Genomic DNA, 27,678 nt, shown 5'->3' with positions numbered 1-27,678 from the left:
TTCCTGCAACTGGATTAACTCTTGTCCTGACCTTTGCCATCTTAGTTTTATGAAACACACAAGCTTTTGTTCAGTGACAAGACCAAGAACCCACTAGTTTTTAAGAGCATCGCATTAAAACAAAGCTCTGTAAGATCACTGGTGTCAAGATCTCATCTTCCCTCCCCTTCCTATCCAAAAATACTCCAGTACTTGGAAAGCCTCCTATGCCAATTACCCTTTCAGCTATGATTTCCAGTCACTTTGACACAAGAACACACTCTCTAGCGAAATAAACTCCATTCTCCTCTCTCCCACAATAAGACATTTATTACATAGGTAACACAGTACTAGCAAAACAGGTGACAGACTTTTAATACCCAAGATCACATTTGACATTTTAAGGGAGGCATTGAGGACAAAGCAGTTAAATTTGGGAGATCACACTGGCTCAAAAGAATAAATATCTTTTTTCATTACACATCAGGTATGTTAAGTGTCTTCAAACAATAGTTTCTTACATATCTTACATGTCACAAATGCACAAAAAGTTTTATCAACGTGTTTGGGTTGTGTGTTATTTAACAAGTACTGGGCTTATAGTTATTTTAGAGATACTTTGCTTCTAACGAGCTCATCCATAGAATGGCTTGTCAAGTTTTGAACAAATACAGACAAATCAGCTCTGTGCAGCAAAAAAAGACCGAATCATGTTTCAATACAATTTCATGAAGGAAAAAAGTCTAACTTGCTTCCAGATCCCCCGCTCTTCCCAAAAGCAGCATTTGTGAAAAAAAAAATACTACATAGATCACTTCAAATTAACTAGTATTTGACCCATTTCATGTTAGCTTAAAGCTGTGCTAGTGTTTTAGTTTGCTTTGCAAGTTACACGTGTGAAATGCAGTAGTATCTAGGGTGCTACAGCAAAGCATGGAAATAAACATCGTTGCTTGGTTTTGGGGAGGCACAAACCTTGGGCACTACTCGTTTATGCAGTTGTGCATTTGAAGATGATGGCAGATTCTGGTAGTACAAGGAAGAAAGCCAGAACGATGACTTAGCCTCCACAGCTTTACGCTGTGTTGAGATTATTACATACAACTTATCAAAAGGGTTTAGGAAAGACTGTTACCAAATAAACCAATCTATTCATCTACCCTTTCCCCCTTAAACAAGTGAATTTTCCAAACTCATTCACTACACCAAGATTACATAGAACTGAATCAGTGTTCATAGGAGTTACAGTACAACCACCTTTATTGAACCATAGTACAACATCTTAAACCGACTGTAGTCTTGAATATGTAATACATCCTTAGGAGTAACTAGTATAAAAAGTATCAACATCAGTGGTTTGAATATAAAAATTTATTTAAAGTCAGAGTATGCAACAAATAAAACCTACAGAAAACAGATTTTCCCATCACAATCTGTTGCTTACCAAATAATATTGTGAAAACACATTCCTTCAGTCATTATAAAGTTCTTAAAATACAAAAGAAATTAAATTTTGTAAGAAAGTCTAGTAGACCAGAGACTGTTTCTTCCAGGATGTTTTGTAGAAGCAAGGCTACCCTTCAATACATTCCACGCCATCCTCCTCCACCCATACTGCCTTGCCCATAGTATCCTCCACTATTTCCACTGCCACGACCTGCAAACAATTGACACAAGGTCACGCATACATACCTTAAAAAAAGAAAAAACGTGATGGGTAATACGGAATAGTTGGTTGAAGATGACTTAACTTCTACTAAAATAACAATACTTCAGCAGTATTTTTCTAAGCAAGCATTTGCTGCAGTAGCAAAATGCATGAAAAACCCAAGTGATTTACAGTTTAAATTAAGCCGCCACCCTCCTTCCCTTTCTCCCAGCACAAATACTCCACAGCACACAAAGCCCACCACCACCCTTCCCGATCATCCATCAGAAGACAGATGTAGCAACACTTTCACAAAATGCATTTAAAACAGAACTTTTACTTACTATATCCGCCCAAGCCATCAGGAGTTCCATATCCGCCACTGTAATTGCTACCCATTCCCATTCTACCAACAGAGCCATAACCTTGATCTGAAACGCAGAAAGTGCATCGTTACAGGCTTGGAACTGATTAGACTGTGCAAAATGTCAGCTAAATCTGGGATTGATGCGTACCCATTCCATCTCTGCCATAGCCTCCCATTCCAGAACCACCTCCAGCAGTTGAATTCAGGAATAGTTCAATATATCGATGCTCTGTAGGAAACAAAAAAGCCTTACTTCGTATTTTTTTCAGAAACCAGAAGCACAGAGATACAAAGCAAAAAACCCCCCTCACCTTACAAGTAACAGTTAGAAGCCAACAGAAAGTGAGTTTGAAGTGTGATAAATGGTAAAAAGGCTTATGATTTGTCTATTTACTGCACAGCAGCTTAAGTTAAATGCAGTTTAAACCCTTATATACCCCGCTAAAGCCTGGTCAATGAAAGCTTCAGGTGAACGCAACACTCACGCATATGATTTTTATCCTTGGACATGGCAGCTACTGCATCCTCATGTGTTACAAATTCCACATCTGCCTCTCCTGTGGCTCTTCCATCTGCCCCAATATCAATGTGAACTCTTATAGGATTCAATGGTGAGAAAAACTAAGAATAAAAACAAACACACACACACACACACACAAAAAAAAAAAAAAAAAAAAAATCACACTGATGCAGAAGTCAAGCCAGGTACTTTTTTTTTTCATCCCACAGTGGTTAGTGGAGCACTGCATTAATTTAATCTCATCCTATCACATAAATTTAACTGCTAATTTCCAAAGTATTACTTAGTGATAGTTGACCTTCAACATCAGGTCAATCTACACTTACAATTTATTATTATTACACAACTTGAAGAGCTCCAGCTACAGAGCTTGAGAAGCTTTCTTTAAAAGTAAAGATACAAACAAAAATTCCTGCTCCCACACATTGCTTTAAGCAACAAGTTTAATATGGTGCCATCCTGGAAAAGGAAAATGAATACTTCGTTTCTGAAGAAGCAGAGCCAGATACATTTCTCAAAGCAAGGACATATTTATGGAATTCAAAAAAAGCTGACTGTCAATCAGACCGCTCTTCCTTGCTACAGACCTCAAAGAAATACAGTGGTATTTCTGACTAACAGCCTTTTTACCAAACAGTATGTGCAAACGAACCTTTGGTATACTACTGAAGTACTACTCATCAACTTGCAGTAACATGCTCTGAATCAAAGCCTGAAGTTTGGCCCTCGTTCTCCGAGAGTCTTTAGACTAAAGAGAACAATCAAACTGATAGAAGAAAATCTAGCTCAATTAAAAAAACCCCAAACAAACAACACCCTCCCCCCCCCCCCAAGAAAACAAGCACAAGCTTAAGAATGGAGTTCTGCCTATATAATATAATATACAGACGCAACTAATAAGGATGGAGCCCCCCTGTACAGGCTATATTTAAACCAGGCCTTATATCCCAGGAAAACTTTTTCCCCTACAAACAACACATCTATACTGACACAAGAACGTACTCCCAAAATCTTGCAGACATGCTTTTATCTGCCACCCTGATCTCTTACGAGTAACGGGATACTGTCCCCTCCAGCTGGACACAGCTCCCTACAGTCTTCCCACCCTGTCCCTCCTAAAGTAAGTCTCAGGTCAACAAACAAATATACAAACTACAATCAAAGTTTCATATCTGCTATCGCTCTTTTACAAAATTATAAATCTTCAGTTAAGCTTAAACAAACTTCTGAAAGCCTTAAAATGAGGGTGCTGATTGCAACAACTGTTCTCTCTCCGATACACTTTTTATGGAAATGAAAGAGCAGAGTAGAGAGACTAATATTAAATATAGTTTGGCTGACTTCTTCAGTAATCTTACCTCAGACATTACCTTTATAAAAGCTCATTTACTACTAAGCTTTGTAAAACTCACATAAAGGGCTGTGACTTTAGTTAGCAGCTGTATTAGAGCTATCAATCACTTGCTTGAGAACTTTAACTGAGTTTGGAATAGGGAAGACAAGAACATGCAAACTCTTGGCATTAGAAAGCCCTTTTTCCCCACTGTACTTACATTAGCAATATCATTTTCTGTTGCTCGAAAAGGCAGTCCTCTCATGTGAACAAAATGACCGCCACCATGGAAACCTGACCCTGCATCTCCAGCTCCACCATAGCCATGTCCTCCCATGCCTATTAAAAAACCCAAACCAAACAAAACCACACACCTGTAAGATCATCATGAAAAGCCAGAAAAGTCATTACTACTGTTTTTCTGAAAGCACTCACTTTATGCCACTGAATGTAAGATGTTTACACTTCCTGTCTATCAACCCAAACACTTAACCAGAAGATATCCTAAGCAATATATTTACATTTTCCCCGAGATTCCCCAATTCCCCCCCTTTTTTTAAACAACCTCCTTTCTTTACAAAATAATCTAGTGAAGAAAGTGATTATTTCTGTCTTCGAAATACTAAGTCTTACAACTCAAGTAATATAAAAATCTTTCTAAACAAACAAAATTTTTTTTTTTTTACCTCTCCCATCTCTCATTCTGTCATCATAGCCATCATTTCCATAGCCGTAGTTGTTATAACCACCATAATCATCAAAGCCACCATATCCTGTGCAATGGAGAGAAAGAAAGGAATGATTACGTTATTACTGAAAGTTCACCAAGCGATGCACAAGAGCCAATTTTCCAATCTTTGGGCACCCAGAAGTTTGCTAACAGCCTCTACAGTCTGTTAAGCCTGGATTTCTGAACAGAGTGCAAATGTAAAATTCCTTTGATATAGTAAAAAGACTGAAACATGCAAGTGAGAGATCAAATTCTGCTGAAAATACAGTTTCCTTATTACTTCCCTTTATCTTAAACACTAAGCCACATTTTTTGATACATTACAAGTAAAAATTTTTTGAGAGAAGTGTGTCAAACCTAATGGGTACTGCAGCTACTGCCATTTCTTTATTTCTTGACAAAGATGTCAGAAACATGAAACTGACAACAGAACCTCCATTCATTAGATAAACATACCACCGTCATATCCACCACCTCCTCGACGCATTCTGTCATACATACTTCCACGCCCAGCTCCATAATAACCCCCTCTTCCTCCTAATGGTCTATCATATGGTCCAGGTCGTTGTTGTCCCATCATCCGTCTTGGCATGTCACAGAATCCTCTGATTTCGCTCTTACTACTTTTGAAGATTTCAATGTATCTAATAAAAGAGGATTTTCAAGGTACCAATAAGAATACACGCATGAGCTGTCTGAATAGTATAAAAGGCCATACTACGTTTTCTAGAACTAAACGTACAATCCAATAGAAGTGACTAGAGATACCATACAACTTAAGTTTCTCCTCAAAACCGTAAGAATCTTAAGTGTATAAAACCAAAACAAAACACTTTACAGTGGCAAAAATTACTATGTGAAAATTCTAGCTGTACAAATTAAGCATAAAACATGTCTTTCCAGTATGAAAAACATACTGTTGAAAAACAATGTCTAGCTATAGTAGCATTTATCACAAATTACCCTATGCAAGAACGATTGAAACAATTTTCTGAGTTTAGCAAACTACCCAGAGCAATACTGTCTCCCCCACCCCCCAAATCTACTGTAGTTCCCAAGTTAACTTAGGATCAGTTATATAAAAATTCTTAAAAACAGCCAGTTCCATAAAATGGTCCCCAACCCCCCCAAAAGCATTACTGACCCACAACCCCCAAAAATAAAGATTTAACACCATCCCAAACTCTCCATCCCCACCTGTGCCCTATTCTTTCCTTGTGTTTCCCCAGAGCATTTTCTGCTATCTCCTTTGAAGCAAACTGCACGAAGGCCTCCCCTGTGCTTCTCCCCTGGTAGTCCAGCGTCAATGTTATCCCATTTGGCACGATTTCCAACCCTTTAACCCAAGGACAAATAACCCCATCAAGGGGAACAGTGTTAAAGGCTGAAACATTCCCATCTGTAGCAAATACTTAAAGCATATCTAAACAACAACAACGAAAAAGAAAACCACCTTGTTTCCCCCATCACCCAACAATACAAGCCAATGATCTTTCATTAAACATTTATGGATTTAGCCATACTTCTTTTCTGTTTAAACTATGCAAAAATACAACCACCTAAGTTACATGAAGAAAATATAGCTACCAATCAAGCAATTTAACCGATCCAAATGCTAACATTGAGGTTATCCCAATATGCATAATATGTTTACCACCTCAACAAAATTAGATACATACTGTGTTTTACTACATCTATGGTTATTTGTACTTCATTTACAGGGCACAATTCTTACTTAAGATAAACTAATTTAACACAATCCCTCCCATCCACCCCATTAACAGCTATTACAAATTAAAATGTGCAAAACATTGCATAAAAGATACAAGAAAACTCAGTCACTATACTTTGACTACACTAGAGGTACCTTGGAAAAACTGAACAATCTCTTCTTTGCTGCAACCAAATGGCAGGCCTCGAAGTCGTACCACTGTTCCATCATTAGTTGTATCGTTTGGCCCATTATGTTTTCCACTCCAGTCCATCTTTTACTTAAACCAAACCCCTACAAAAAAAAAAAAAAAAAAAAGGAAAATTTTTGAGATTCCCTATATGCCTAAGTCCCTCCCCTCAAAAGAAATCTGGTAGTTTTTCTTCAGATAACTAGTATTATGGATAACGAGCTTTATTTCTGTTACGTATTTAAAATTGTACTTTATCACAGCTACAGCACACACACACCTAAAACGACCCCAAACTCTGCCAGGGAACACATCGTGTAGGGAAGGCAGCACGTGGGTAGGCACCGCACATAAAGCTCATTATTTGCTCAGAGTACATTGAACATCCATCCTGTAAGGTTTTTTAGGAGTTTTTTTTGTTATTTTTTTTTTCTTTTTTTTTTTTTTTTTTTTTTTTTTTTTTAAGCATGACAGTTGAAGAAGGGGTAGGAACCACGCAACGGTTCCTGCATGGAAACACAAGGCCTTCCTTTGTCTGCAAACAAAGCGCCACGGGCCACGCTCCCAGTTGTTTTTTGTTTTTTTTTTTTTTCCGGAAGCACCGGCGATGCGTTACCTCGAATTACAAGGGCCGGGGACAAGACAGGGAACCGCAGGATCACCTTGAGGGGCAGCGGCGGCGGGGTCGGTGCCGCCCGGGCAGCAAGGAGGGCGCCGCGCACCGAGACCCCAGCGGGGAAGGGGAAGTCGGACCCGCGCGGCGGGGACGGCTCCCGCGCGGCGGCAGGTGCGCGCGCGCGCCGCCCTCAGCCGGGATGTGTGTGTGTGTGTGTGTGTGTGTGCGCGCGCGCGCGCGCGGGGGGGGGGGGTGGGGTGGGGTGGGGTACCGTGAACGCCCCACAATGGGCCGCGCGGCTGCCGAACCGCAACAGCGAGGGAACCGCGACCACCGCCCTCATCAGGCGCGGAGCGACCCCCCCGCCGCCGTCCTTCGACCCGCGACGCCGACTACCGCCGAAATCGCGGCCCTGACCCACCGCCCGCTTCCCGGCGCCATTTACGGCGCCTCCTTAGGGCCGCCCCCCTCCCGCCTCCCCCGCTCCCGCTCAGCTGCCCGCCGTGCCCCGCTGCCACCTCTCCGCCTCGGAAGAGCTGCCCGGCCTCCGCCCGCGCAACCTCAGCTCCCCGGGAGCCTCTCGCCGCCGCACGCAGCTCTCCTGGGGCCGTCGCCGCCCTCAGCTCCACCACTCAAAATGGCGGCCGCGCTCGGGAACGAGGCTCCGCGGAAAGGCGCCGCACCGCCCCCTCCCCGGCGCCCTCCTCCGGGAGCGCCGCTGCCCACGGCTCCCCCAGGCGGGCGCCGGCTCCGACACCGCGCCGAGGGGCGGAAAGGCCCGCCCGCCTCAGGGCCCGAGCTCCCACCGCTATCGCCACCCTGCCTGCAGGCACCCCGGGCGGGCCTAGCCAGGGATCGCTCAGCCCGCTCTTCCTCTCCACTCACCAGGAGACCCTCGCACACCCCTCGACGTGCCCCGGCAGGAGCTTCTGCCAAGAAGGAAGCTCCTCCTCACTTCCAACCGGCCGGCGGGCTCGAAACCTACGCAACGAAGATGGGCAGGATGGCGTCCCGACCGCGCAAGTATCGCGATAGCCACGCCGCGCTCCTCAGCCCCGGCTGGGCGGCACCGGCACATGCGCGCCTCCGGGGAGAAGCAGTGACGGCGCATGCGCGGCGGATGGGGAGTTCCCGCCTATTCCTCTCCTAACTCCGCTTGAGAGGCGTCGGGGCGCATGCGCCCTAGGCCTGCGGTCACGCGGACCCTGTGTTCGCATGGCGCCAAGCGGGCTCTGAGCTGGGAGCTCTTTGGCGGGCGCTGGCCGCGGCGCGTGCCCGTAGCGGCTGCGCGGGGATCGCCTCACGCAGGTGTCGGCGGCCGGTCGTGCCCTCGAGTGTCTGTCGCTCGGGGTGTCCGGCTCCCTCAGCGTAGGCTTGGGAGGGAGGATGGGGAAGGTGGTCCGGCATGGGCGCACGCGATGGCTGCCCGCGTCTCCTCGGCTTTGCAGCTGCGGTAAACCCGGACCCAAGGGGAACCTGGCACAGCTCCTGCCTTCGTAAATGCCTTACCGCGGGACAGGCTGGGTCGGGCGCTGTGGTGGAAGGTCCCGTTAAAGCGTTCTGGAGCTGGTAGCAGGCGATGCAAGAGGGAGGTTAAAATCTGTTTTAAAGAATTGAAAACAATCGGTGCTGAGCGCTGGGGGTATGGAAGGAGGCTTGAGTCCATGTGCGTGCTCGGAAGTGACGGGGTGGGGGGCCTCTGGCTCCTCCTGCCATTAGGGAAATATTAACTTAGAGTTCTGCTACCATTTGGGGGTAAAACAGGTTAGAAAGTACCTTGCAGAAAACAGCTTAAGACTGAATAGGCACAAACGACAATGCAAATTCCTATTTTTACGGTTGATGCATTTACAAACCGGCCATTTGCTGGAAATCCTGCGGCAGTTTGTCTGCTTGAAAATGTAAGTTAAAAAAAATAACTTTTATGAGGCACTGCAGTGGCATTTAACACTCTACTTGACCTGAGCACTCAGCACTGCATTAGACTTTGCTTCCTTTACTCAGGAGTTATGCTTGCAAGCATTGTTTGCTGTTGCTCCAGAATACAGATAAATTAGCACAAGGGTACTCTTTTTCCATCAGAACGATTTCATACAAGACATACTTTGTATTTTTTGTGGATTTTTAATTTTATTTTTTTAAGGAATATACTGGTTTTATTCTTACTGAGTTAAGTCAAAAAGAAATGGCTTAATCTATTAAGCCAATGGATTCAGAATGAAATCTCTGAAAGGAAATGCAGTAACAGAATCAGTACTCTAGTTTTTGAATGAAGTGTTAAAGGGTGGGTTTTCATTTTGGTGTGGTTTTTTTGGGGTTTTTTTCCCCTTTTTAATTTTTTTTCGTTCAATTTTTTCTCTTTCTATGGAAGGAAAGAGGGGGAGTATAGACCTGGATCTGAGTCTTTCACCAGTAGCGTGTCAGGTTCAGCTTTAGCCAAGTTTAAGCAGCCAGTTTTTATTGCTTTGAAGTTGCATGGTAGTTTTAGTGCAATTGACAGTAGTCATCCTCCTCATCAAGGTGTTCTGAACAGTTGGTACTAATTGATACACTGTTGACAATTTCTACTAAAAACTAATTATTAAACTGGGTTAGAAATCTATAGGCCTTATATTATTTGTGTAGTAACAACTGATGAAAATTGTAAGTATGAAAATATATGTAGAGCAGTCAATGGCAATAGCTTGTACTGATAATATGAGTCCTTTCTAGATGTTCCTAAGCCTATCTAGATCTCATACAATATAGTCTACTTACCAGACCAGCTGAAGTTATGGTATAGCCTGCTTACCAAACCAGCTGAGAACGTCTTACTTCAGAGGTATTTTTGCCCCCTTAAAATCTAAATAATCCCTCTCAGAATGAACTTACTTTAAAACTATAAGCTTCTAATTGCATTTTTATATTAATTTTACTTCATTACATTAGTATACTGTGAGGGCAACTTATTTGCATGTTGCCTTTGGAATGTAGAGACTTTAAAGTTTTTTCTACAGTACCTGGGGCTAGAGGATTTAGTGTCAAAGTTAAAGCTGAGATTCAGTTAAAGCTGAGATTCTAATTCATAATTTTATCCTAAGCTCCAAGAAAGTATGGTGCAGCTAGCAGCAATATTTCTGTTCTCTGTTCCCTTCAGAGTCTCAGCAGATGCTTTATGAAAACCGTTGGGAGTAATGCAAGAATGGCAAAACAAGCCCTTTCTGTGTTTCAGAAGTGCCACAGGATGGCAGTGTTTCAATAAAGTTATATTATTTTTAATAACGCTTTGGTTGGTCTTTGTTCTGGTTTAGTGTCTTTAGAGTAATTGACAGTCAGAACTATTTTCCTGGAATAAAGGAGAGGCAGTTGTTGCCGTAAAAAGTTAGAATGTTGTTTCATTGTATAGAATTCACTCTGCGAATAGAGGTCTATGATACACATCAGAGATTGTTTCATATCTGTAGTATGGGATCATTGGCTGAAAAGGATTAAAGTTATTAAGGGAAATAAGTAAAGTTTGCAGAGCAAATTTTTATCTGTCAGAGGTTGAACCTGACCAGGTCCACTCTGTTTCATTTGTATTTTAAAGACCAGATTCTCAAACCTGGCCAGTCAGCATAATTGTGAGGAAAGAGCAATGGAACAAGGGTGAAGTAGAATTTCATAAAATCACTACAGCTCAGGTATCCTGGGATCAATGTTCACTGGTTTAAATCTGCAGGCAGTTAGAGCAGAATGTAGTGAGAGCTCCAGCATTTTTGTTTTTCGGTTTATCTCCTCTCAGCTTCTACTGACTTAGCATATTGTTCCTGTTGTTCAAAGAGTAGTATCGAGGGTACAGCTGTAAGTGCTGATCAGCCATCTTGGCCATTGCCCTAGCCTTTACTAGATACCTCTTACTGGCATGGATTTTTCAGAGTTATAAAAAGAGAGTTGTAGTTATTTTTAGATTATGTTAATAATGACTTCTCAGTGTGACTTTAATCACGACTTTAAAAAAATATTTGTGTTCATGGAAAGATTGAGTTTAGTTTTTTTGGTAATTTTATTTTCCATGTATTCCAAGAATTTGTAAACTAATAGGACAGATATTAGAAATACCCCATGTATCACAATGATTGAACTAGTCATCCCATTTTATGCTTAAAGTTTGTTTTTAGTCCCAGAAACTATTTTGAAATAAAAATGAATCTATGTTTTATTATAAATACAGTCATTTAATTTTCTTTTATTTGACAGAAAGTTTGATTCTGCATTTTTTTTGGCCTGCTTTTAATTAGATTTGTTGTTTCATCATTAGGACTTGGATGAAGATTTGCACCAAAAAATTGCAACAGAAATGAACCTTTCAGAAACTGCTTTCATCAGAAAACTGCACCCTGGAGATGACTTTACCAAAAGTGAGTGGTTCTGTTTACCCACCAAAATCTCTTACAAGGGAATAGGAAGACACTGTGGGTATATTTATAAGGAATGGTGCTAATTTGTAAGGCAGCCAAAGCCAAATCTTGGAATTGTGATGTATCTTACTTAATAATAATAAGCCTTTTGCACATGATTCTTTAAAGTATTTGTGCTGCATATCAAATTCATTTTGCAATATAGAAACATTTATTATTCATAAATTAGACCATTTGTTTTAGTGTCTTGTACTAAATAAGCAAGTTGTATATAGAAAATCTCCTAAAAATGCTATGCAAAGATCCTTCAGTTAATACTTCCATTACTACTAATAATATCCTGAGATAATTTCTTATTATACAAGCAGAAGAATACAGACAGGACGTGCTTATTCCATATGCACAAGACTGCAAAATGAGTAGACTCTGGCTTGGCTGTTCAGGAAATCATCAATAGGGTAACTGTAAGCTATTATTTGAGTTTGTCATAAAATCTCATAAGCTGTCTGTGGAGCCAATACTGGAAAATTCAGGTTTCCAACAAAACTGGGAAATCTGAAGTTGCCCAAATCAAACACATTAGGCTGCTCATTTGATTGGTTTGAGTGGAGGGACTTCACTGGTGTTCTTTGGTAGGGCATGTATATATGACGGGAGAGGAAATGGAGGGACACTAGACAAGGTAGAAAATATCAGACAAATACAAAGTCCAGTCAAAATCGCTTTGTGGATTAGTTTTCAGCTGAATCAGTTTGCTGAATCTGCTCTCTTTGCAGTTGTGTGGTGGCATGAGCCAAGGGGCTGGAACCCCCCTAGCCCAGAGTTAGATTCCAGGTTAAGGTATCATGTTGGCATGCCCTTGCTTTGATACGACATAGTGGCAGAGAGAGATAAACAGCTTCGGGGTTATCGTCTGTCTGAAAGAGGCCCTAGAACAGTATGCAAAGAAACTGTTCTTTGTCATTTGATTGGTTGTTCAGGGAATGGGATTTTGTACAGTCTCTGTAATGAAAGAGGATTTTCTTAAAGTAATAACTATCGTCACTTACTCCTATTGTTAATAAATTGGAATTTGTTTTAGGGTTAGACTAATTGCTTGAATCAAGAAGTGATAATACTTTTCATTTTTCATGTTAATGTTTTTCATGTTAACACCTTGCCAATACGTTTAATACATTTATTTATTTTCAAGTCATCCATATCCAACAGCATGTAAAATGCCAGCTTCTTTCTCATTAAAGTGCTTTTGATATTAATGGGAGTAGAGTTTGTGACATCAGACCCACACAGCTGCTGAAGAGGTGCACAGTTTTTTCTGAAGGAATTTAGTCACTGAGCTGCACCTGAGAATGTGTGTATTGGGGGGTGGTGGGAGCGAGATGAGACCAGGAACATTAGAATGTCATTTATGAGACTATCATCTGCTTCTGGAACATTAATTGGTGTAGTAAGGGCTCCTGGACAAAGAGAATTTTTTTGCAGGAGTATGAGTTTGTGATCAGTGCATTTAATTTAATTTTAATTTTAAAAAATCTACCTTATTTTAGGGATACATTAATTTTTGAGAGTACAAAATGTCTTCTCAGTCTGAGTACAGCTGTATGTCTCAAGCATCCAGGCAGGTGTTCTGGGTCACAGAGCTGGTCTGTCTCTGGTCAGTCCTGGCTGACTCCATTTCCTCCTGCTTTCAGCCACAATTGCCACTTGGGGGAGTGCATTAACACTACAGGGCAGGCTCATAGCTGGGTTCTGCGTCTGCCCTGTCTCGGAGCACTTCTCTGCCATGTCCATTAGTTTCATCCACTAGGTTTTGTTGGGATTTTATTTGTTTTCATTAGATAGGGAACTGACTTTAATGCACTAATTTTTCACAGGGGCAATGACAAGACTTGTTTGTTGTTTTTTTTAAAATATTGTTTGTTTCTTTTGCACATTTTAGTTGTGTTTGTATGGTAATTATTCACTTGAAATATATTTTCATAAGCATTATCTTAAATGCCATGGTGCAAGAACTCTGCAAAAGCTACAGGAAACCAAGTATGGTGCACTTGGGTTCCAATTTTTTCAAACAACAAATAGAAATATGATTCTAGTGAAATGAGGGGTTAGTATACATTAGAGGCTTTTACCAGACTTGACTGGTGGTTTAAGCAAAATAATTCATAACTGACCTAGCTCCGATACAGGTTCCATTATACCAACAAAACTATCTTTAACCCCTAAAGGGTAACCCAGCCTGCAGGTGAATAGAGATCGCGACTGTGACTTCGTAGAATTCCATAATACACAAGGACATGGAGGTTTCATCTTCTAAATTCTCTACTTTATTACAGATTACCACAAAAATCACCACTAGCAAGTATACCTATGATTAATAAAGTGAAAAAAAAAATATGTATCAAGCTATTACAAATTATTATCAGTGATCAATAGTATAGCAGGAATCAGTAATAGCAGCAAGAAGTATATATATAATATTACAGGTTACTACAAACTTACTGCTAGTCAATAATATGACAGTAGAGATGATAGATTACTTATGTGTGTATATATATGGTACCAAACACATTAAATAGATTCCAGAGGGGAGGACAAACGGATTCCAGAGGGGGACGCAGCCATCCCAGAAGTGGGAAGACAAACAAAACTGAGCCCAGAAGTGGGCCCAGAGGGGGACCAGTAAAATAACAGTCTTACTTCAAAGGTGATCTGTGTCATGGAGTTTGGAGTCAGCCATGTGTCCCCAGCAAGGGTCCATGATCTTGTAGAAAGTTTGTGCAGACCTGTTTAGGAAAGGGAAAAATATATGCAGCACAGAAAGTTCTCGGAGAGAGAAGCTCCATTTTGGGTAAAAATTAAGTAATTTTTATATCATAGAGACATAAGAGAACATACGACACCACCACTTCAAGAGGCCAGTAGATGCTGTTAATTTATATTTTTCATCTGGAACAGCCAATAGATGATGATGTTTTCTATTCTCTCAGAGCAGTTTTTGTTTTTGCAGACTGTTTTCCTGTTCTTTCAGTTAGAACAGCCAGTGGCAGTTACTGATTCTTGCTTTCTCAGGATGTTTTCCCCTTTTTCCAGACTATTTTTCACCTTTTCAAGGTGATAAGTTGCTGTTACAGTTTGTTGGTTTTATGCTTAGCAATTAAATCTCAGCATGTCTCCACTTTCTAGCTACCCAGCAGCACTTCAAAGGTGCCAACTGCACTTCTCAAGGATGCTTCTGGTTCCCAGGCCTAGTTCCCAGGCCGGCTGGCATTTTTATTCTGCAGCTTCTTTGCTCTTCTAACAAAGTAGCTTTCCTCCATTAGTAGTAGACTCCTTTTGTTGACCTGACTCAAAAGCAATAGCTATTCCAAAAATCAGTACAAAATAGGTTCCTAAAAGTGTGTTTAAGACCAAGACTGATTATAACATGCATTTTGATTAACTGAAATGTCATCGCTCTGTGTAAAGTTTTGAGATAAATGGAAGAAATAGACTTCTTCTACTTAATAACGCTAAATAAACTTATATTTTCAAGGTTCCTGCTTTGGACTCAGATGGTTCACCCCAGCCAATGAAGTTCCTCTCTGTGGTCATGGTACACTTGCAGCAGCTGCTGTGTTGTTTCACATACAAAGTATGTTTACAAGCTATTTATTACTATAACTACTTAGAAAATTTACTTCTAATTAAGAAGATCTCTATTTTCTACAACAGAGGCAATTAAATATTCAGAACATTTAGAGAACACATATGGAGATACCTTAGGTATTGTCTTCTACAACTGTAATTATAAGGTTGTAGTCTGATGCCCACACTTGGATTCCGATGCCCTACTATTACTCCTGTTTAAGAAAAGTGCTAAACATGCAAATGTTATCTGGGAGAGATACAGTAGAATTTGATGAATAGGGAATATTGCTCTTTCTGTTAAAAGGAAATTCCCATTCATTCTAGGAATGTGCAGGAAAGATTCACTGGCAATTGCTGTTTATTAGCCTCAGCAGTTTATCGAGTTAGTTGGGAATTTTTTCTCAGAATACAGGTTTACTGTAGTTATTATATTGTAGCTGCATAACTAACTTTTTCTGAATATACTGAACTACTCTAAGAGCTATAATAATTTAGATTCAAATTCTTATGTTTAATAATGTTGCAGTGTTCTCTCTCTAGAAAACACAAATTCAGTTCTCACATTTGTGACGCTGAGTGGGGAATTAAAAGCCAGACAAGTGGAAGATCATATTGTCCTGGACTTACCACTTTACTTAACCTACCCACAGGTCAGTCAAAATTTTATTCATTAAAGGCTTTCAAGGAAAGTATGTGTTTATGTTTGTATGTGTATGTAAGTATATCTGTCTGTCTGTAATTGGATGGATACATACATATATATGTTCTATTTTTTACAGTGTGGGTTTTTTTTTTTTTTTGCTTCAGGTACTTCAGGAAGTACAAGAGTTAATAAAGGTAAAAAAAGAATCTATATGTGGTCTTAGAAGCACATTTATAATAGCTATACTTATTTTTGTATATTAAAATGGCTGAAAAGTGGCAACAGGGCATTGCTTGATGTACTCCTGAACTTGAAACAGTAAACTTTAAAGATCTGAGTCATGCAGCTCAGGAAATGGAATTCTCCAAAAGGCTGCAGTTGAACTTTTGTCTCCCGCTACCATTGACTGGAGTGTCAGTATTTATTTCAGTGGCATTTTCAGCCTATTGTATGCACGTGAGGGCAATCTAGTGTCCTTGCCCTCTTCTAGGTCCGTGAATTTCTTTCCAAGCTGACATATACAGAGCTCTTAGCACCTACCCCTAACCATTCATGCACTTAGTGCATTTACGTTTCTTGCTTGCGTGTACTTGAGGGCTGCATGAAACACTTTGCATAAGCCCTGTTCCAGCAGGGAATTTCTTCTATGAAAATGTTAAGGAAATAATATTTCATATTCAAATGACGACATTTTTCTTTGTCTCCTTTGACTTTTCCACCAGGCAGCCGTTGGTGACATGATTGTTCAAGATCTCCGTTATTCTCCTGACACAAAGAAACTCTTAGTCCGCCTCAGTGATGCTTATGAAAGGTGTCTTATACTTTTTTTTTTTAAATCAAGTGTGCAGAAATTGAGTCTGCTTGTTTAACCTCTATTCCTTGTATACTAGGCTCTTTTGTCTAGTTTTAAAACAGGTGGAGATTAAAAACTCTAATTTAAACTCCTGTGTTAAATAGTTATTTTATCTTCTAATGTGAGCTTGTTGAGCCTGCAAAGCTGAATAAGATCAATCTGAAATCTGTCTCCAAGAAAAGGAGGTGTAGGAAACAGTTTTAATGATGGTGTATTTCCCCCATCCATCTGAATAAAAAAAATGATCCAGTAACCTAGCAGGAAATTAGGAGTCTTGCTTCTCAAATGAAGAAGTAATAGTTGCATAGCTATAGAGGTCCGCTTAGTGAGACAGCGCACGTTGACAGAATGCCATGGATTCTTATTCCCATTTGACTGTAATCTGCTTACGCATACTTAACAACATCATAAGTAGCTTTATAGAGGAAATTCCAATTCAAATTATTCCAAAGCATATGTTGATCTCAGAGAGCTGAATTTCATTGTTAAGTCAAGTATAATTTGGATATATATTGCCGAAACACAACTTCTTTAATCAGGCCAAATTACTATTATTTTCACTTGAAATTTGGCCTAACTAATGTTTAAAGATTGGGCTAGTGGGGAGATAGAAATATCCTCAGCTGAGTATTTATTATTTTTACTGTTTCAGACTGTATTTTGTAGGGAGGTATCTGCAACTTCACAGACCTGAGACTGTTGTAGAATCCCATGAAGATCTGAATGGTGTTAGTTATTTGCTTGCTCTGAAGGGAGGTGGAGTGCTTACTCTTTGCCTTCTGTAGTGATGAAATATTTCTTTCAATGATTAAAATGTTGAAACAAAAGTGTGCTCTTTTGTAGCTAATATCCCAGGATGCTCTGTTTTCAGAAATAAATAGGAAATGCGTGGCTTGAACTTTTTTCTCTGCTCACTCGGAGTGTATTATATTCAGGGTAGTCTTCTGTCAAATGACATTGGGAGGACAATGCTAGGAATCTTGTCTCCTCTAACATTTTACTGTGGCTGTTTTGGGATCGTAGAGAAGATGATTTTGTAGTTTTATGTTTCTTTTCAATACTTAAATTCATGTAAAATGAAGAATATGGGCTATTAAAATTCTATAATTATATTCAAGGTCTGTGTTGGAAGAACTGCAAGTGAGCGCACAACGCTTTTTGTCAGCTGAAAAGACAGGAAAGGTGAAAGGACTCATACTCACTCTTAAGGGAAATTCCAGTGGAAAACATAAAGGCCATGATTTTTACTCCAGGTATTTTGCACCTTGGTATGGACTTCTGGAAGATCCTGTTACAGGTATGCGTTTGTGTGATAAACAACTACTACTTTTGTTTCAGTTCAATTAAAAGGTTCTTACTAAACTTCATGAATCTGGTTTTGTACTTGGGAGTTTCTCTTATAAATTACTGTTTTATGTGGATAGCAGGAGTGTGCTCATTAAACTGAAAACTTCATGGCTGATGCCAACTCATTCAGAAAAAATCAGCTTCTTGCTGTCATCAGGCCAGATATTGCTGTGTCTTTTTCAGATCTTTTCCCTGAAGTATTCCAATTAGTGAAAAGCAAGAGACTAGTTTGGTATTGAATGAGTATTGCAGTAGAAGTTCATATCCACTTCTGTTGGTGTTCTGCAATTTTTTTTTTTTTTTTGCACTTCAACTGAGATCTCCTCTGGTTTCATGATACTTATTGTGGATATTCTCAGGCCTATGAATAATATGAACTCAGCTAATTGTATATTTAGGGGCAGGAAGACTAGTTCTCTGCCTGTTCCTTTGATGTTCCACTCAGTAGGTGTGATGTTGATTGCTGCAGAATGATGTTATTTGCTTAGGTACCAGTTAATCACAGGTTAGTTATTAGTCAGCTGAGAACTTGGTCAAAAATGCTCATTAAATGTTTTGCTAAATAAAGATAAAACTTTCTTTGTTGGAATAATGCTAGTATTCAACACAGAAAGAAAGGTTTACAAAGAAATATAAGCTATGTATTTCAGTTATTTCTTAAGCTTTCAGTCCTGCGTTCTTGATAAAGCCAGGGTCAGAGTCTAGAAGGTTCCTGAATATCTGAGATTTTTCTAGGCTTGTCATAGAGCACTGTTGCTTGTCTTCCATCTTTAAGTGTCCTTTCTTTTATAGAAACAAATCTTTTTATTATATTGCTGAAGTATACTTTTAACAGTGTTATGGCTTTGTATTATATTTCTTTTCTAATGATTTCTTAATAATGCTACATGTCCTGGTGTCCTTGAGCCCTGATAATTATAGTTACTTCACAGTAGGGTTTCCAGTGGATTGTCTTTGCCCCTAGCTGCTTATGTAGACTGAAGCAGCATTTCTAGCTATGAACCTGAGAAGTCATCCTAAGTTTTTAAGCCATCTGCTGGTCAGGAAACAAGAAATTGGTCTTTTTGTTTTCAGAAGCTGTGGTGAGACCTTAAAGATCTCATTGAGTAACATCCTGATACTTACCAGCATTCAAAACTGAAAAAAAAACCTGAGGTTTTTTTGTGAAAACTGTTAGGAGAGGAAATACTTTTGTTTTACACAGTGACTTCTATCCACCTGTTCCTATTCTTAAAAAATACTCAAAAGCCTATTCAGATTTTTGATGGGTAGCTGTTCATGTTTCATTGAATAACCTCATGTTTAGATGAATATTATTTTGTTATTAATATTTTGAGATTTTGTTATTAGGAAACTTCACTTTTGGTAAACAAATGAGTACTTTTGCTCAAGTATTGTAATCAGTACTATGTGTTATTCCTACCAATTGTGGCTAATCATGAAGCCCTCATCTAGGCAAAATTTCCATTGAAGCCAGAGGATGAGGAAGTAATACTGCTTTATCATAAATAAATGAAATGATAAAGCCTTAAGTTCTGTCTGCTGTGCAAACTCTTAGGTGTTTTTGCTGTAAACACACATATGGCACTTGATTTGTTCATGACATTTACATTTTGAATGTGCTTGCTCTATAAAGTAGTGATTCTAATTTAATTATGTACTTTGTTTTCCAATTTCTTTTAAGGATCTGCCCATGCTGTTTTAAGCAGCTACTGGTCAGAGCAGCTGGGGAAGAAAGAAATGCTTGGTAAGAGAAACTGTTTTCTTGCAAAGCTGCCTGTTTATGTAAAAGCTACTCACTAGAAAAGAAAAAGTTATGTTATTACTACAATCTAAACTGTAGCAATAACTCCCTATCCATTTTCTCAATATGAATAGAATATTATGTAGTATTTTGTGTGTGAGGTAGCTTTAAGAAATTGCTTTCTTTTCTACCCACCAGCAAGACACATCATGCCCACAGGGAGTTCGAAGTGTCAGTTTCTGGATCATAATTCTCTGCAGTTAGTTTTTGATTTTAGCTTTTGGATTTTAGTTCTCATAAACTTTCATCATAACTGAAGCTTGGTGAACTTCAGATGATGTTGTTTATGTGTTTTGATTGAATTTTACTTTACTACTTGGTCTTTATGGCTTGCATTTCGGGTATTGGGAACATGTATTGGTATTTTCATTAACGATGTGTACTTTTCAGTACAATTTGGACAGTGTTTCCCTTTCCCTTCATGTATATTAAGATGAGACTGAAAAAAGTCATATGGTTTCTGCCTGATTTTGGAATTTTCTTGAGAATTACTCCAGATTAATCCCTTCAGTGACTTCTTTAGGAAACTTCGGGTTTAGAATAGCTAGTGTTATTATGGCTAGATAAGAAGAGATGATGTATTTTTAACATTCAGATTCTACTTACAGAATGTGCTTTATGGTACAGGATTTTTTCTAGTTTCTGATACATCTGTGCATTTAGGTATGAAGATCAGTTTTCCTCAGGATGATGATCTTTTACATGGTAGCAAGGAAGGATATAAGAAAGAATAGTCACTTATGTTACAAGAACAGAAAGAACGTGACTGACCTTAAATGTGTAAGAATGGGGACAAGATAAATGGGCATTGGCAAATTTTATTTGTTTGTGATTTTATTTGCAGTCTTACTTTTAAATGATTAAGCCTTAAAGGAATCTGAGATGACTAGACCTCTGAAGTCACAGAAGAGATTTATTGGTATTCTTTCAATCAATGAGATATGCTTATTAGATCACGTATTTGTTGTTAAGCAAGAAACTGAAGAACTAGGTGGAAAAAAAACAGAGAAACTATTAATACATGAAAACACTAGATAAAGAGGCATTGAGTGTCTTTGCTTCTCATGTTTCTAGTGCTTTGCCAGAGAATGGGAGAACAGAAGCAATACAAAATACCCTAGTCCCTATCTGGTTCCCTAAGAGCGGGCAGGGGATTACAATTCTTTCGTGCACCTGACAACAATTAAGTCTTTGGTAACATTTAGTTTAGAACAGAGATTGGATCCATGAACTGATAAGGTTCCTTGTCCATAAAAGTGAACGCTTAGCCAAACAGCTACCTTAAACATAAGCCTTCCTATATTTGGTCAAATGAATCTCAAAATGGATTTTCTTGAGAATAAGGTCTTTAAAGGATCTGTTTGCGCTCCATAGCTCAGTATGGTAATCCACAATGACTGAGACCTTCTCCATTGTGGATTGAAGGAAAGGTTTAACATTCTGTTCTGAAGATCTCGTATTTGCATTGACATCACCCAAATCTGTGATAGTTTCCATAATATTGGGGGGAAAAATCCCAACATATTTTCTGAAGAGGAGAAACGGTCTTTGGTAATGCATCCTTATGGACTGGCTGTTTCTCAGAAGATTTTGACATTTTTGGATGTTAATGTGGAATTTGAAACTCTTATGTGCCATCTATAGACACTGCTTCTTTAAGTAATGAAATAGACAGGAATTCTGTCTGTATTTTTAAATGATACTTTCTACCTGTTTTGCTTTTTTATGTATTTTGTATGTACTGTGCCATTTCCTCTTTTAGAGAAACTATATCAAGCAGCAAAGGCAGTTGATACTGTAATCAGCTTCTCTAATGTGTTTAGCACAAAAAAAAGTCCTATCTTCCCACCAGATAGATTTTTTTTTTTTTTTTCTTTTTTTCATATTTCATGCATATGTGTCCTCAAACTTCTTTTGGGGTAGAAATCATACAAAACGGATTTAAAGAGAACAAGTTAATTTGAGGTCTGATCAACGTGTGGTCTCTACATGTGTTTACGAGAAGTAACTTTTCCTTACATGCACGTGACTGAAGGGTATCAGGTAGTACTGGGGTGAATTCTATTACTAATGAGATTATTTGCAAAAGATGGCTGGCAATCAAGAAGATTCCATATCACCGAAGATTAATAAATAAGAGCATCTTTTGACTTTTTAGAAACCTTTGTGGTAGCTTCTGTAATATCTGTAATATCCAATAGCTTCCTTTTATTGCAAGAATAAAGGAAGATTTTCTTCCATAAAATGAAAGATCTGTTAGTTCCAAAGTAGATCACATATGAAATAATGTAAAAATGAGGAACATTAAATCTATTGTCAGATCTCTCTGGGTTTTGTGACCTCAGAGGAGGTCAGCTGCATCTCTGCTGAAGTATCAGACATAATTTCCTGTGTTTGGGTTCCCTTCCTACTTTATTAGACCAAATTGTCAAACAACAAACACCCCCATCAACTACAAAGAGAATTTTCCAGTCTTTTTACAAGGTGAAATCCTTTATGATCTTTCTTGAAACTATGTACATGTCCTTGAATTTAAGCTGAGTATTAAATCAGAGTTCAGTATCAGTCTTTGCCTTTTTTTCATTTGAAGTCTCTGCAATATTTCAAAAATTATAATCTCTCATATCAGATGTATAGTTTCATAATTGCTAATGAACGCAACATGTAGCAACTGTCTCTGTATCCAGCCTTTCACATAGTTTTCACATTTCTAAGATAACATTTATAAACATGCATAAGGAATTCGATATAACCAGATTACAGAAGACTTTCCAAATTATTGTGAAGAAAAAGGGCTTTATCCAGGACAGATTTTAATCTCAGGTGAAGCTAGAGGAATCTTTCTGTACCTGTTTACTTCAGACAACTGTATTAATTTGTGGGGAAATTTTGGTTCTTGTTACTGCCTTTAAGTTCTCTGATTCCTTCCCAGTACAGAACAGGTTTATAGCTTTTTTTTGGGAAAAACAAAACAAAACAAAACCCAAAAACCAAACCTTACTTTGATAACTATAAGATCATACTTTCACAAATTTTGCCAGGATTTCTTTCAACACAAAGTCTGTCCCATCTTCTAACTTTTCAGTATCCTCACTTTTTTTTTTTGTGAAGAAGTTGCTTTATTAAGGTAGAATAAATCTACCTGTATTTAAGTTTTTGCTAATTTGAATTCTCAAGAAGTGAAGAGTTTTGCAGAGTTAATTCCAGCTTCCATCTTTCTCAGGTAATCTCAACATATAGATTGACCACATCAGATTTATACACAAGTGTAACATTTCTGCTAAAGGAGAGGTGTTTCCCTCCATCTATCACCAGATTTATCTACCTTCTTTCTTAGAATAAAAAAAAAAAGTCTTGGAGTTCTTAACATCACTTAAGTTAAAGGGACAAGTGCTTCTTTCATCAGTCCTTTTATAGGGTTTAGAAATTCAACCAAAATAATGGTGATTTCTAAAAATAGATATTTTTACAAGAGTGGCACTTGTTCCTGAGTTGATGTCATTGTGATGATGTCATGAAGAAAATCCATTACTTCTCAAATTCTGAAATAGTCATTTAGATACATCTAGGCTGATAAGCTCCTCAAAACAACAGGATAATATTAGTACAAGGCCACTGGCTGCCTTGTGAATGCAGTGGTGCATGATTCTATCTATGTTTCTGTGATATCAGCATGCTCAATCTCACAGTCCTTGTACCTACTCTTAAACTTTCCTCTGTCTCAGCTTGATCACAGAGGAATTCAGGGCACTGTGAATTCAGCTGTTATGTATTATTTCTACAGATCAGAATGTACATACTTGTTTTCATACAAAACGTATAAAATGTATATGTAGTATGAGATATTCCTAGTCAGTATAGACATGGGTGGACGTGCAACAACTTTGTGATCCAAAAGGCAAGTGCACATCAGAGATGCTTGAATGTCTCTGGAGACACTGCTATTAAATGAAATCCTCTAGTTACTGAAATGTTCCATGCAGGTCTGTTTACTTTCAGACATAGTGTGAAATATCAATGCTTCTGTGTGAGAGAAAGAAAAGATCAAGTATTATTTTCATATAAGCTTGGGTGAAGTTTTCTTTTGTGTTTTTTTTTTTTTCTTCTACTTTGAAGGTTTCTTTAAAAAAAAAAAAAGAAATGGACCAGTATCAAAACAGTCTCAGTAATCCTGCCATGAAACAGACAGCACTGGTTCCACATTTAAAGAAAGAAAAAAACCCCACCCAACCAACCTCTGAAGATTTAAAATAATTAATCTCTCTTATTTAAATCTGCTATCATGAGGGAGTGGGAGAGTTTAGCTGCGTATCGCCACTTGGCAATAATAATTGATCTAATTTAGCATGGTCTGGATCTCTAAGTGTGCAAAATATTCCAATTGAAGTCATTGCTCCATACGTAGATGTTGTTCTGACAAGTTAAAAACATTAACCGGTAGTTCTGTAAATGGAAAAGAACAGAAAGTATCAATCTTTCTATAGCTTCTGTTTCCACTGTTTTGGAGTGTTTGCTTTGTCTGAGAATCTAATATCCTGTTATAAGGAAGAGCTGTCTTGTCAGCTGTGGCTGAGAAATTGTTTTAAAGCGTACAGTATATATGCTATCTGTTGAAGATCCTATGCTCTGTTGGGATCTGAATACAATCTCTACCCAATTGACAAATTGTGCGTTTGTGAGGAAAAACATGCCCTTTGGCTTTGAACAACTTTTGTAGTAGTTGGAAATTCATTGAGTAAGGAGACTGTGAAGATTAATGACTCATCATCCATTTACAGCCTTTTACAAAAACACCACTGTATGAAACTCAAACCTTTGTTAAATGCCATCTGAACCAGACTGTTTTCTGATCAAGTAATTGTGCAGCTAAAATTGGACTACTGAACAAGTCTACAGACTCAACGTGCTGAGTGAGCGTTATTGTCCCACCTGTGTATGACTAAACAGTTTAGGCAAAAGTTCGGTTTTGTAATTACTTACAAGTGGAAGGCTATTTCTATTTAAACTTTATCCAGATGTATTAAATGATATATTCAGGATTATATAAATCAATATCTGTTCCTGTCTATGTAGGAATTCGATCTCAGTTTGTGGCAGCTGAAACAGCATCTATGTTTCTTTGTAGACTTTTTCCACTGGCTGGTTGAGTTTTATTTACCCATTAGCTAAACACGTTCTTTGAACCTAGTATCTACTTCATATGTTCAATACTGGTGAAGTGGTTCTTCATTCTTGTGCAGATAATACTTGGTGTTCTTCCTTCTTACCTACAGAAACTGTCTATCTCATGAATGGGAGAATTCAAGACTTCTTTAGATATACAAAGGAAACTTGGTTGGCTACGTCACAGCAAACTATCATTCACTACTTGTATTAACTGGCATCTGTCAGACTCAGTAGACCAGTTCTAGTCTGAGATACACCCTCAGCTAATCTTCATCCGTAAAGACAATTCATCCAGGGTGTCCCTGGTGCAGTGCTTGCCCTGGTGCTGCTTTCTTTCTGGAGACAGAGGCCTCATTTCCCTGAGTTTTCATGGATTTTTGAATAATTTGTTATAGATACTAGTTTTTTAACTGTGGATTCTTGTTTCTGTTTAGCTTTTCAATGTTCCCGCCGTGGAGGAGAGTTGAAGATCTCACTGCGTAATGATGGAAGAGTTGACATTGCGGGGCAAATTGCTGTTGTATTAAAAGGAAACCTGACTTTCTGAAGATATTGACACTAACAATTTCATCTCCCGCACTTTCACATTATTCATATTATGCTGATTATATCTTAGCTCTAGGCAGTGAATCACCACTGTGCTCAAAAGTCTTTGATTACTTATTGTCCATCTTTAAAAATTGCTTGAAAATGCTCACTTCTAATCTTCAAGATCCTTGGTATTGTTTTCTTCACTTTCATCTTGCCACTTCATATGTACACTGATCTCGGAAAATGTCCAAGGACAGCTACCTTGTTTTTCTGCTTTTAAATGATTCTTTTCTTTATTTCCAATTTTCACGTTAAAGGCCATTCCTGCTTCCTGTATTGAATTGTAAACTTTTCTGATTGATAAAATAATCAAACTTTTTCCATATTCAGTCATTCTCCATGAAATCTGACTACAGTCCTTTAAAAAAAAAAAAAAATCTCTCTGCCATATATTGAAATGATGCTCATATGTTCATTAATTTACTTGAATTAAAATATGAAAAAAAATGGTTTAGAAATGTGCTTTATGGTTCCCTTTTTATGAACAGTATTTTTCAAAGATGAATGGTATTGCAGTGGCTTGTAGTACTGCTGCTTAGTCAATATTTTAATTAAAGTTTTAGCAGAAAGATTTAAGAGATTGACATAGTGATGCACATAAAACTGGTTAAAATCTGAAAGAAAACCTTACTGGTTACAGCAGTATCATTTACCTTTCAAAGACTGAAGATTTGCTCCTAAATTAACAGTTTCTTCTGTAATTTTCTTCATGAAATGTACTGCTTCAGATTTTGTCGCTTTCTCCTTTAGTGTTCTTGTCTTTCTCTGAATTTATTAGGAATATCGAACTGTTTCAGTTACTCTAGCTAAAACTCTGTTTTCCCTTTCAAATCACTTTTGTCCTAAGCTTTGCTTTAGTTCTTTTCCTTTGCAATATTTCAGGCTGAAGTATTTTGAACTCAAAGGCATTTTCATACTTTGGGAATAGCTGCATGTCAGCCCTTTATAAATGATGAGGAACTTAGTTGTGCCAAGTTGCCCTATTTCCAGTTATTTTGAATTTTATCATAACTTGTAACTTACATCTTACTTAAGCCTGAGTAGCTGGAGGCAAGTAGCAGTGTGAGAATCCAAGGATATTTGGATTGTTTTGCTGCATTTGCTACTTCCTGCTGGCTTATGCAAAGAGTGAATCTGGCCCATAATCCGAGACGCTTTGGAAAAAAAAAAAAAGCCCTCCTTTAAGAATATAAATGAACTAAAGAAGCAATTATTGTTCTCCCGTCCACATTTAACAAATAGTACAATTATTTTTTTTACTCAAGGGGACTAATAATGAACAAAGCCCAGTAAATTTTAAATATACTTGCTATCTAAATTTCCTGACCAAACCAATATCTTTGCTGCTTAATGCATTTTTTTTTTTTAATAGTTTACTACTACTTTGCTTCTATTTCTGTTCAGGATACAAAAATCACCAGAGCTCAGGTGGGAGACCATGCAGTAATGTGTTTGTAATCAACAGCTTAGTTAATCAGCCATGATTTATTAATGATGAATTAATTATACCTGATTGTGCAGTTCTGCTGCCTAAATGGAGCTTTAAAGGAGTTATTTTATTAATCATCACTGTGCTAATTGCAGACACTTACAGAAGGATTGCTAATTAAACATGCAACCATATGCAAAACAAGCAAGGCTGCTGAGAGTGGCAAGAAAAAGAGCACTCATTTTCTGAGTAGCAACTTTATTTTCATGAAATATTGCGTAGTTCACCTGGTGATTCTAATTACTCACTAAGACTTATTTTAATACATTGCATATTTTCAGTCAACAGTAAAGGAAATTACTTGTTGTGACAAATTCTGTCCATCTTTCCTAGTGCAAAAAATAGGTTGTGTGAACTTCAAATAAAATTATTTAGAATTTGTGTGGCCTTGTTTCACGTTTTCATGTGAAGGATTTACCTGTTGGTTTTATTAGCTGTATATAGTTAATCTACCTTAACTGTCTTAACTTTGAGCAAGATCCTGAATGCTAAGTTACCTTAGCATCAAATGAAACGTCTGATTATACTTGAAATGAGAATTCAGACTCAAAATCGCATGAGTTTCACATCAAGAAGAGGAACACAGTGGTGTTTAACTATGTTAATTTCCAAAAGCCAAAGTCAGCACGGAAAATGAAGAAAGGAAACAGTACTTAGAGGTAGATTTCTGTGAAGAGGCTACTAT

The 27,678-nt window shown here is 38.3% G+C and overlaps 2 protein-coding genes across 6 annotated transcripts; one reads left to right on the top strand and one right to left on the bottom strand.

Moving 5' to 3' along the window:
* Positions 1-281: 281 nt before the first annotated feature.
* On the bottom strand, positions 282-8,066 carry HNRNPH3 (heterogeneous nuclear ribonucleoprotein H3). Of its 4 annotated transcripts, none has more exons than XM_076339381.1 (10): positions 7,980-8,066; positions 6,445-6,582; positions 5,775-5,913; positions 5,034-5,221; positions 4,534-4,620; positions 4,068-4,186; positions 2,480-2,615; positions 2,143-2,223; positions 1,972-2,058; positions 282-1,636 (listed from the first exon to the last, which is right to left on the bottom strand). In XM_076339381.1, the coding sequence occupies exons 2-10, from the start codon at positions 6,560-6,562 to the stop codon at positions 1,560-1,562; spliced, it is 1,032 nt and encodes a 343-aa protein (XP_076195496.1). In that variant the 5' UTR covers positions 6,563-6,582; positions 7,980-8,066; the 3' UTR covers positions 282-1,559. The 4 variants fall into 4 exon arrangements, with proteins under 4 accessions (XP_076195496.1, XP_076195498.1, XP_076195497.1 ...); XM_076339383.1 differs by having other exon boundaries at positions 5,079-5,221; XM_076339382.1 differs by lacking the exon at positions 7,980-8,066 and adding an exon at positions 7,613-7,725.
* Positions 8,053-27,374, top strand: PBLD (phenazine biosynthesis like protein domain containing). 2 transcript variants are annotated; one of them, XM_076339386.1, is made up of 9 exons: positions 8,053-8,113; positions 11,374-11,473; positions 15,006-15,104; positions 15,641-15,750; positions 15,908-15,937; positions 16,466-16,554; positions 17,715-17,893; positions 19,628-19,690; positions 25,348-27,374. In XM_076339386.1, exons 2-9 carry the CDS (start codon positions 11,413-11,415, stop codon positions 25,458-25,460), a joined length of 744 nt encoding a protein of 247 aa, XP_076195501.1. In that variant the 5' UTR covers positions 8,053-8,113; positions 11,374-11,412; the 3' UTR covers positions 25,461-27,374. The 2 variants fall into 2 exon arrangements, with proteins under 2 accessions (XP_076195501.1, XP_076195500.1); XM_076339385.1 differs by lacking the exon at positions 8,053-8,113 and adding an exon at positions 8,328-8,995.
* Positions 27,375-27,678: the final 304 nt, after the last annotated feature.

Source organism: Aptenodytes patagonicus, chromosome 5 (genome assembly GCF_965638725.1).
Source record: "Aptenodytes patagonicus chromosome 5, bAptPat1.pri.cur, whole genome shotgun sequence".
NCBI classification, from domain to species: Eukaryota; Metazoa; Chordata; class Aves; order Sphenisciformes; family Spheniscidae; genus Aptenodytes; species Aptenodytes patagonicus.
Note: the sequence above shows the minus strand (reverse complement) of the source record. Positions and strands in the feature narration are given on the sequence as shown.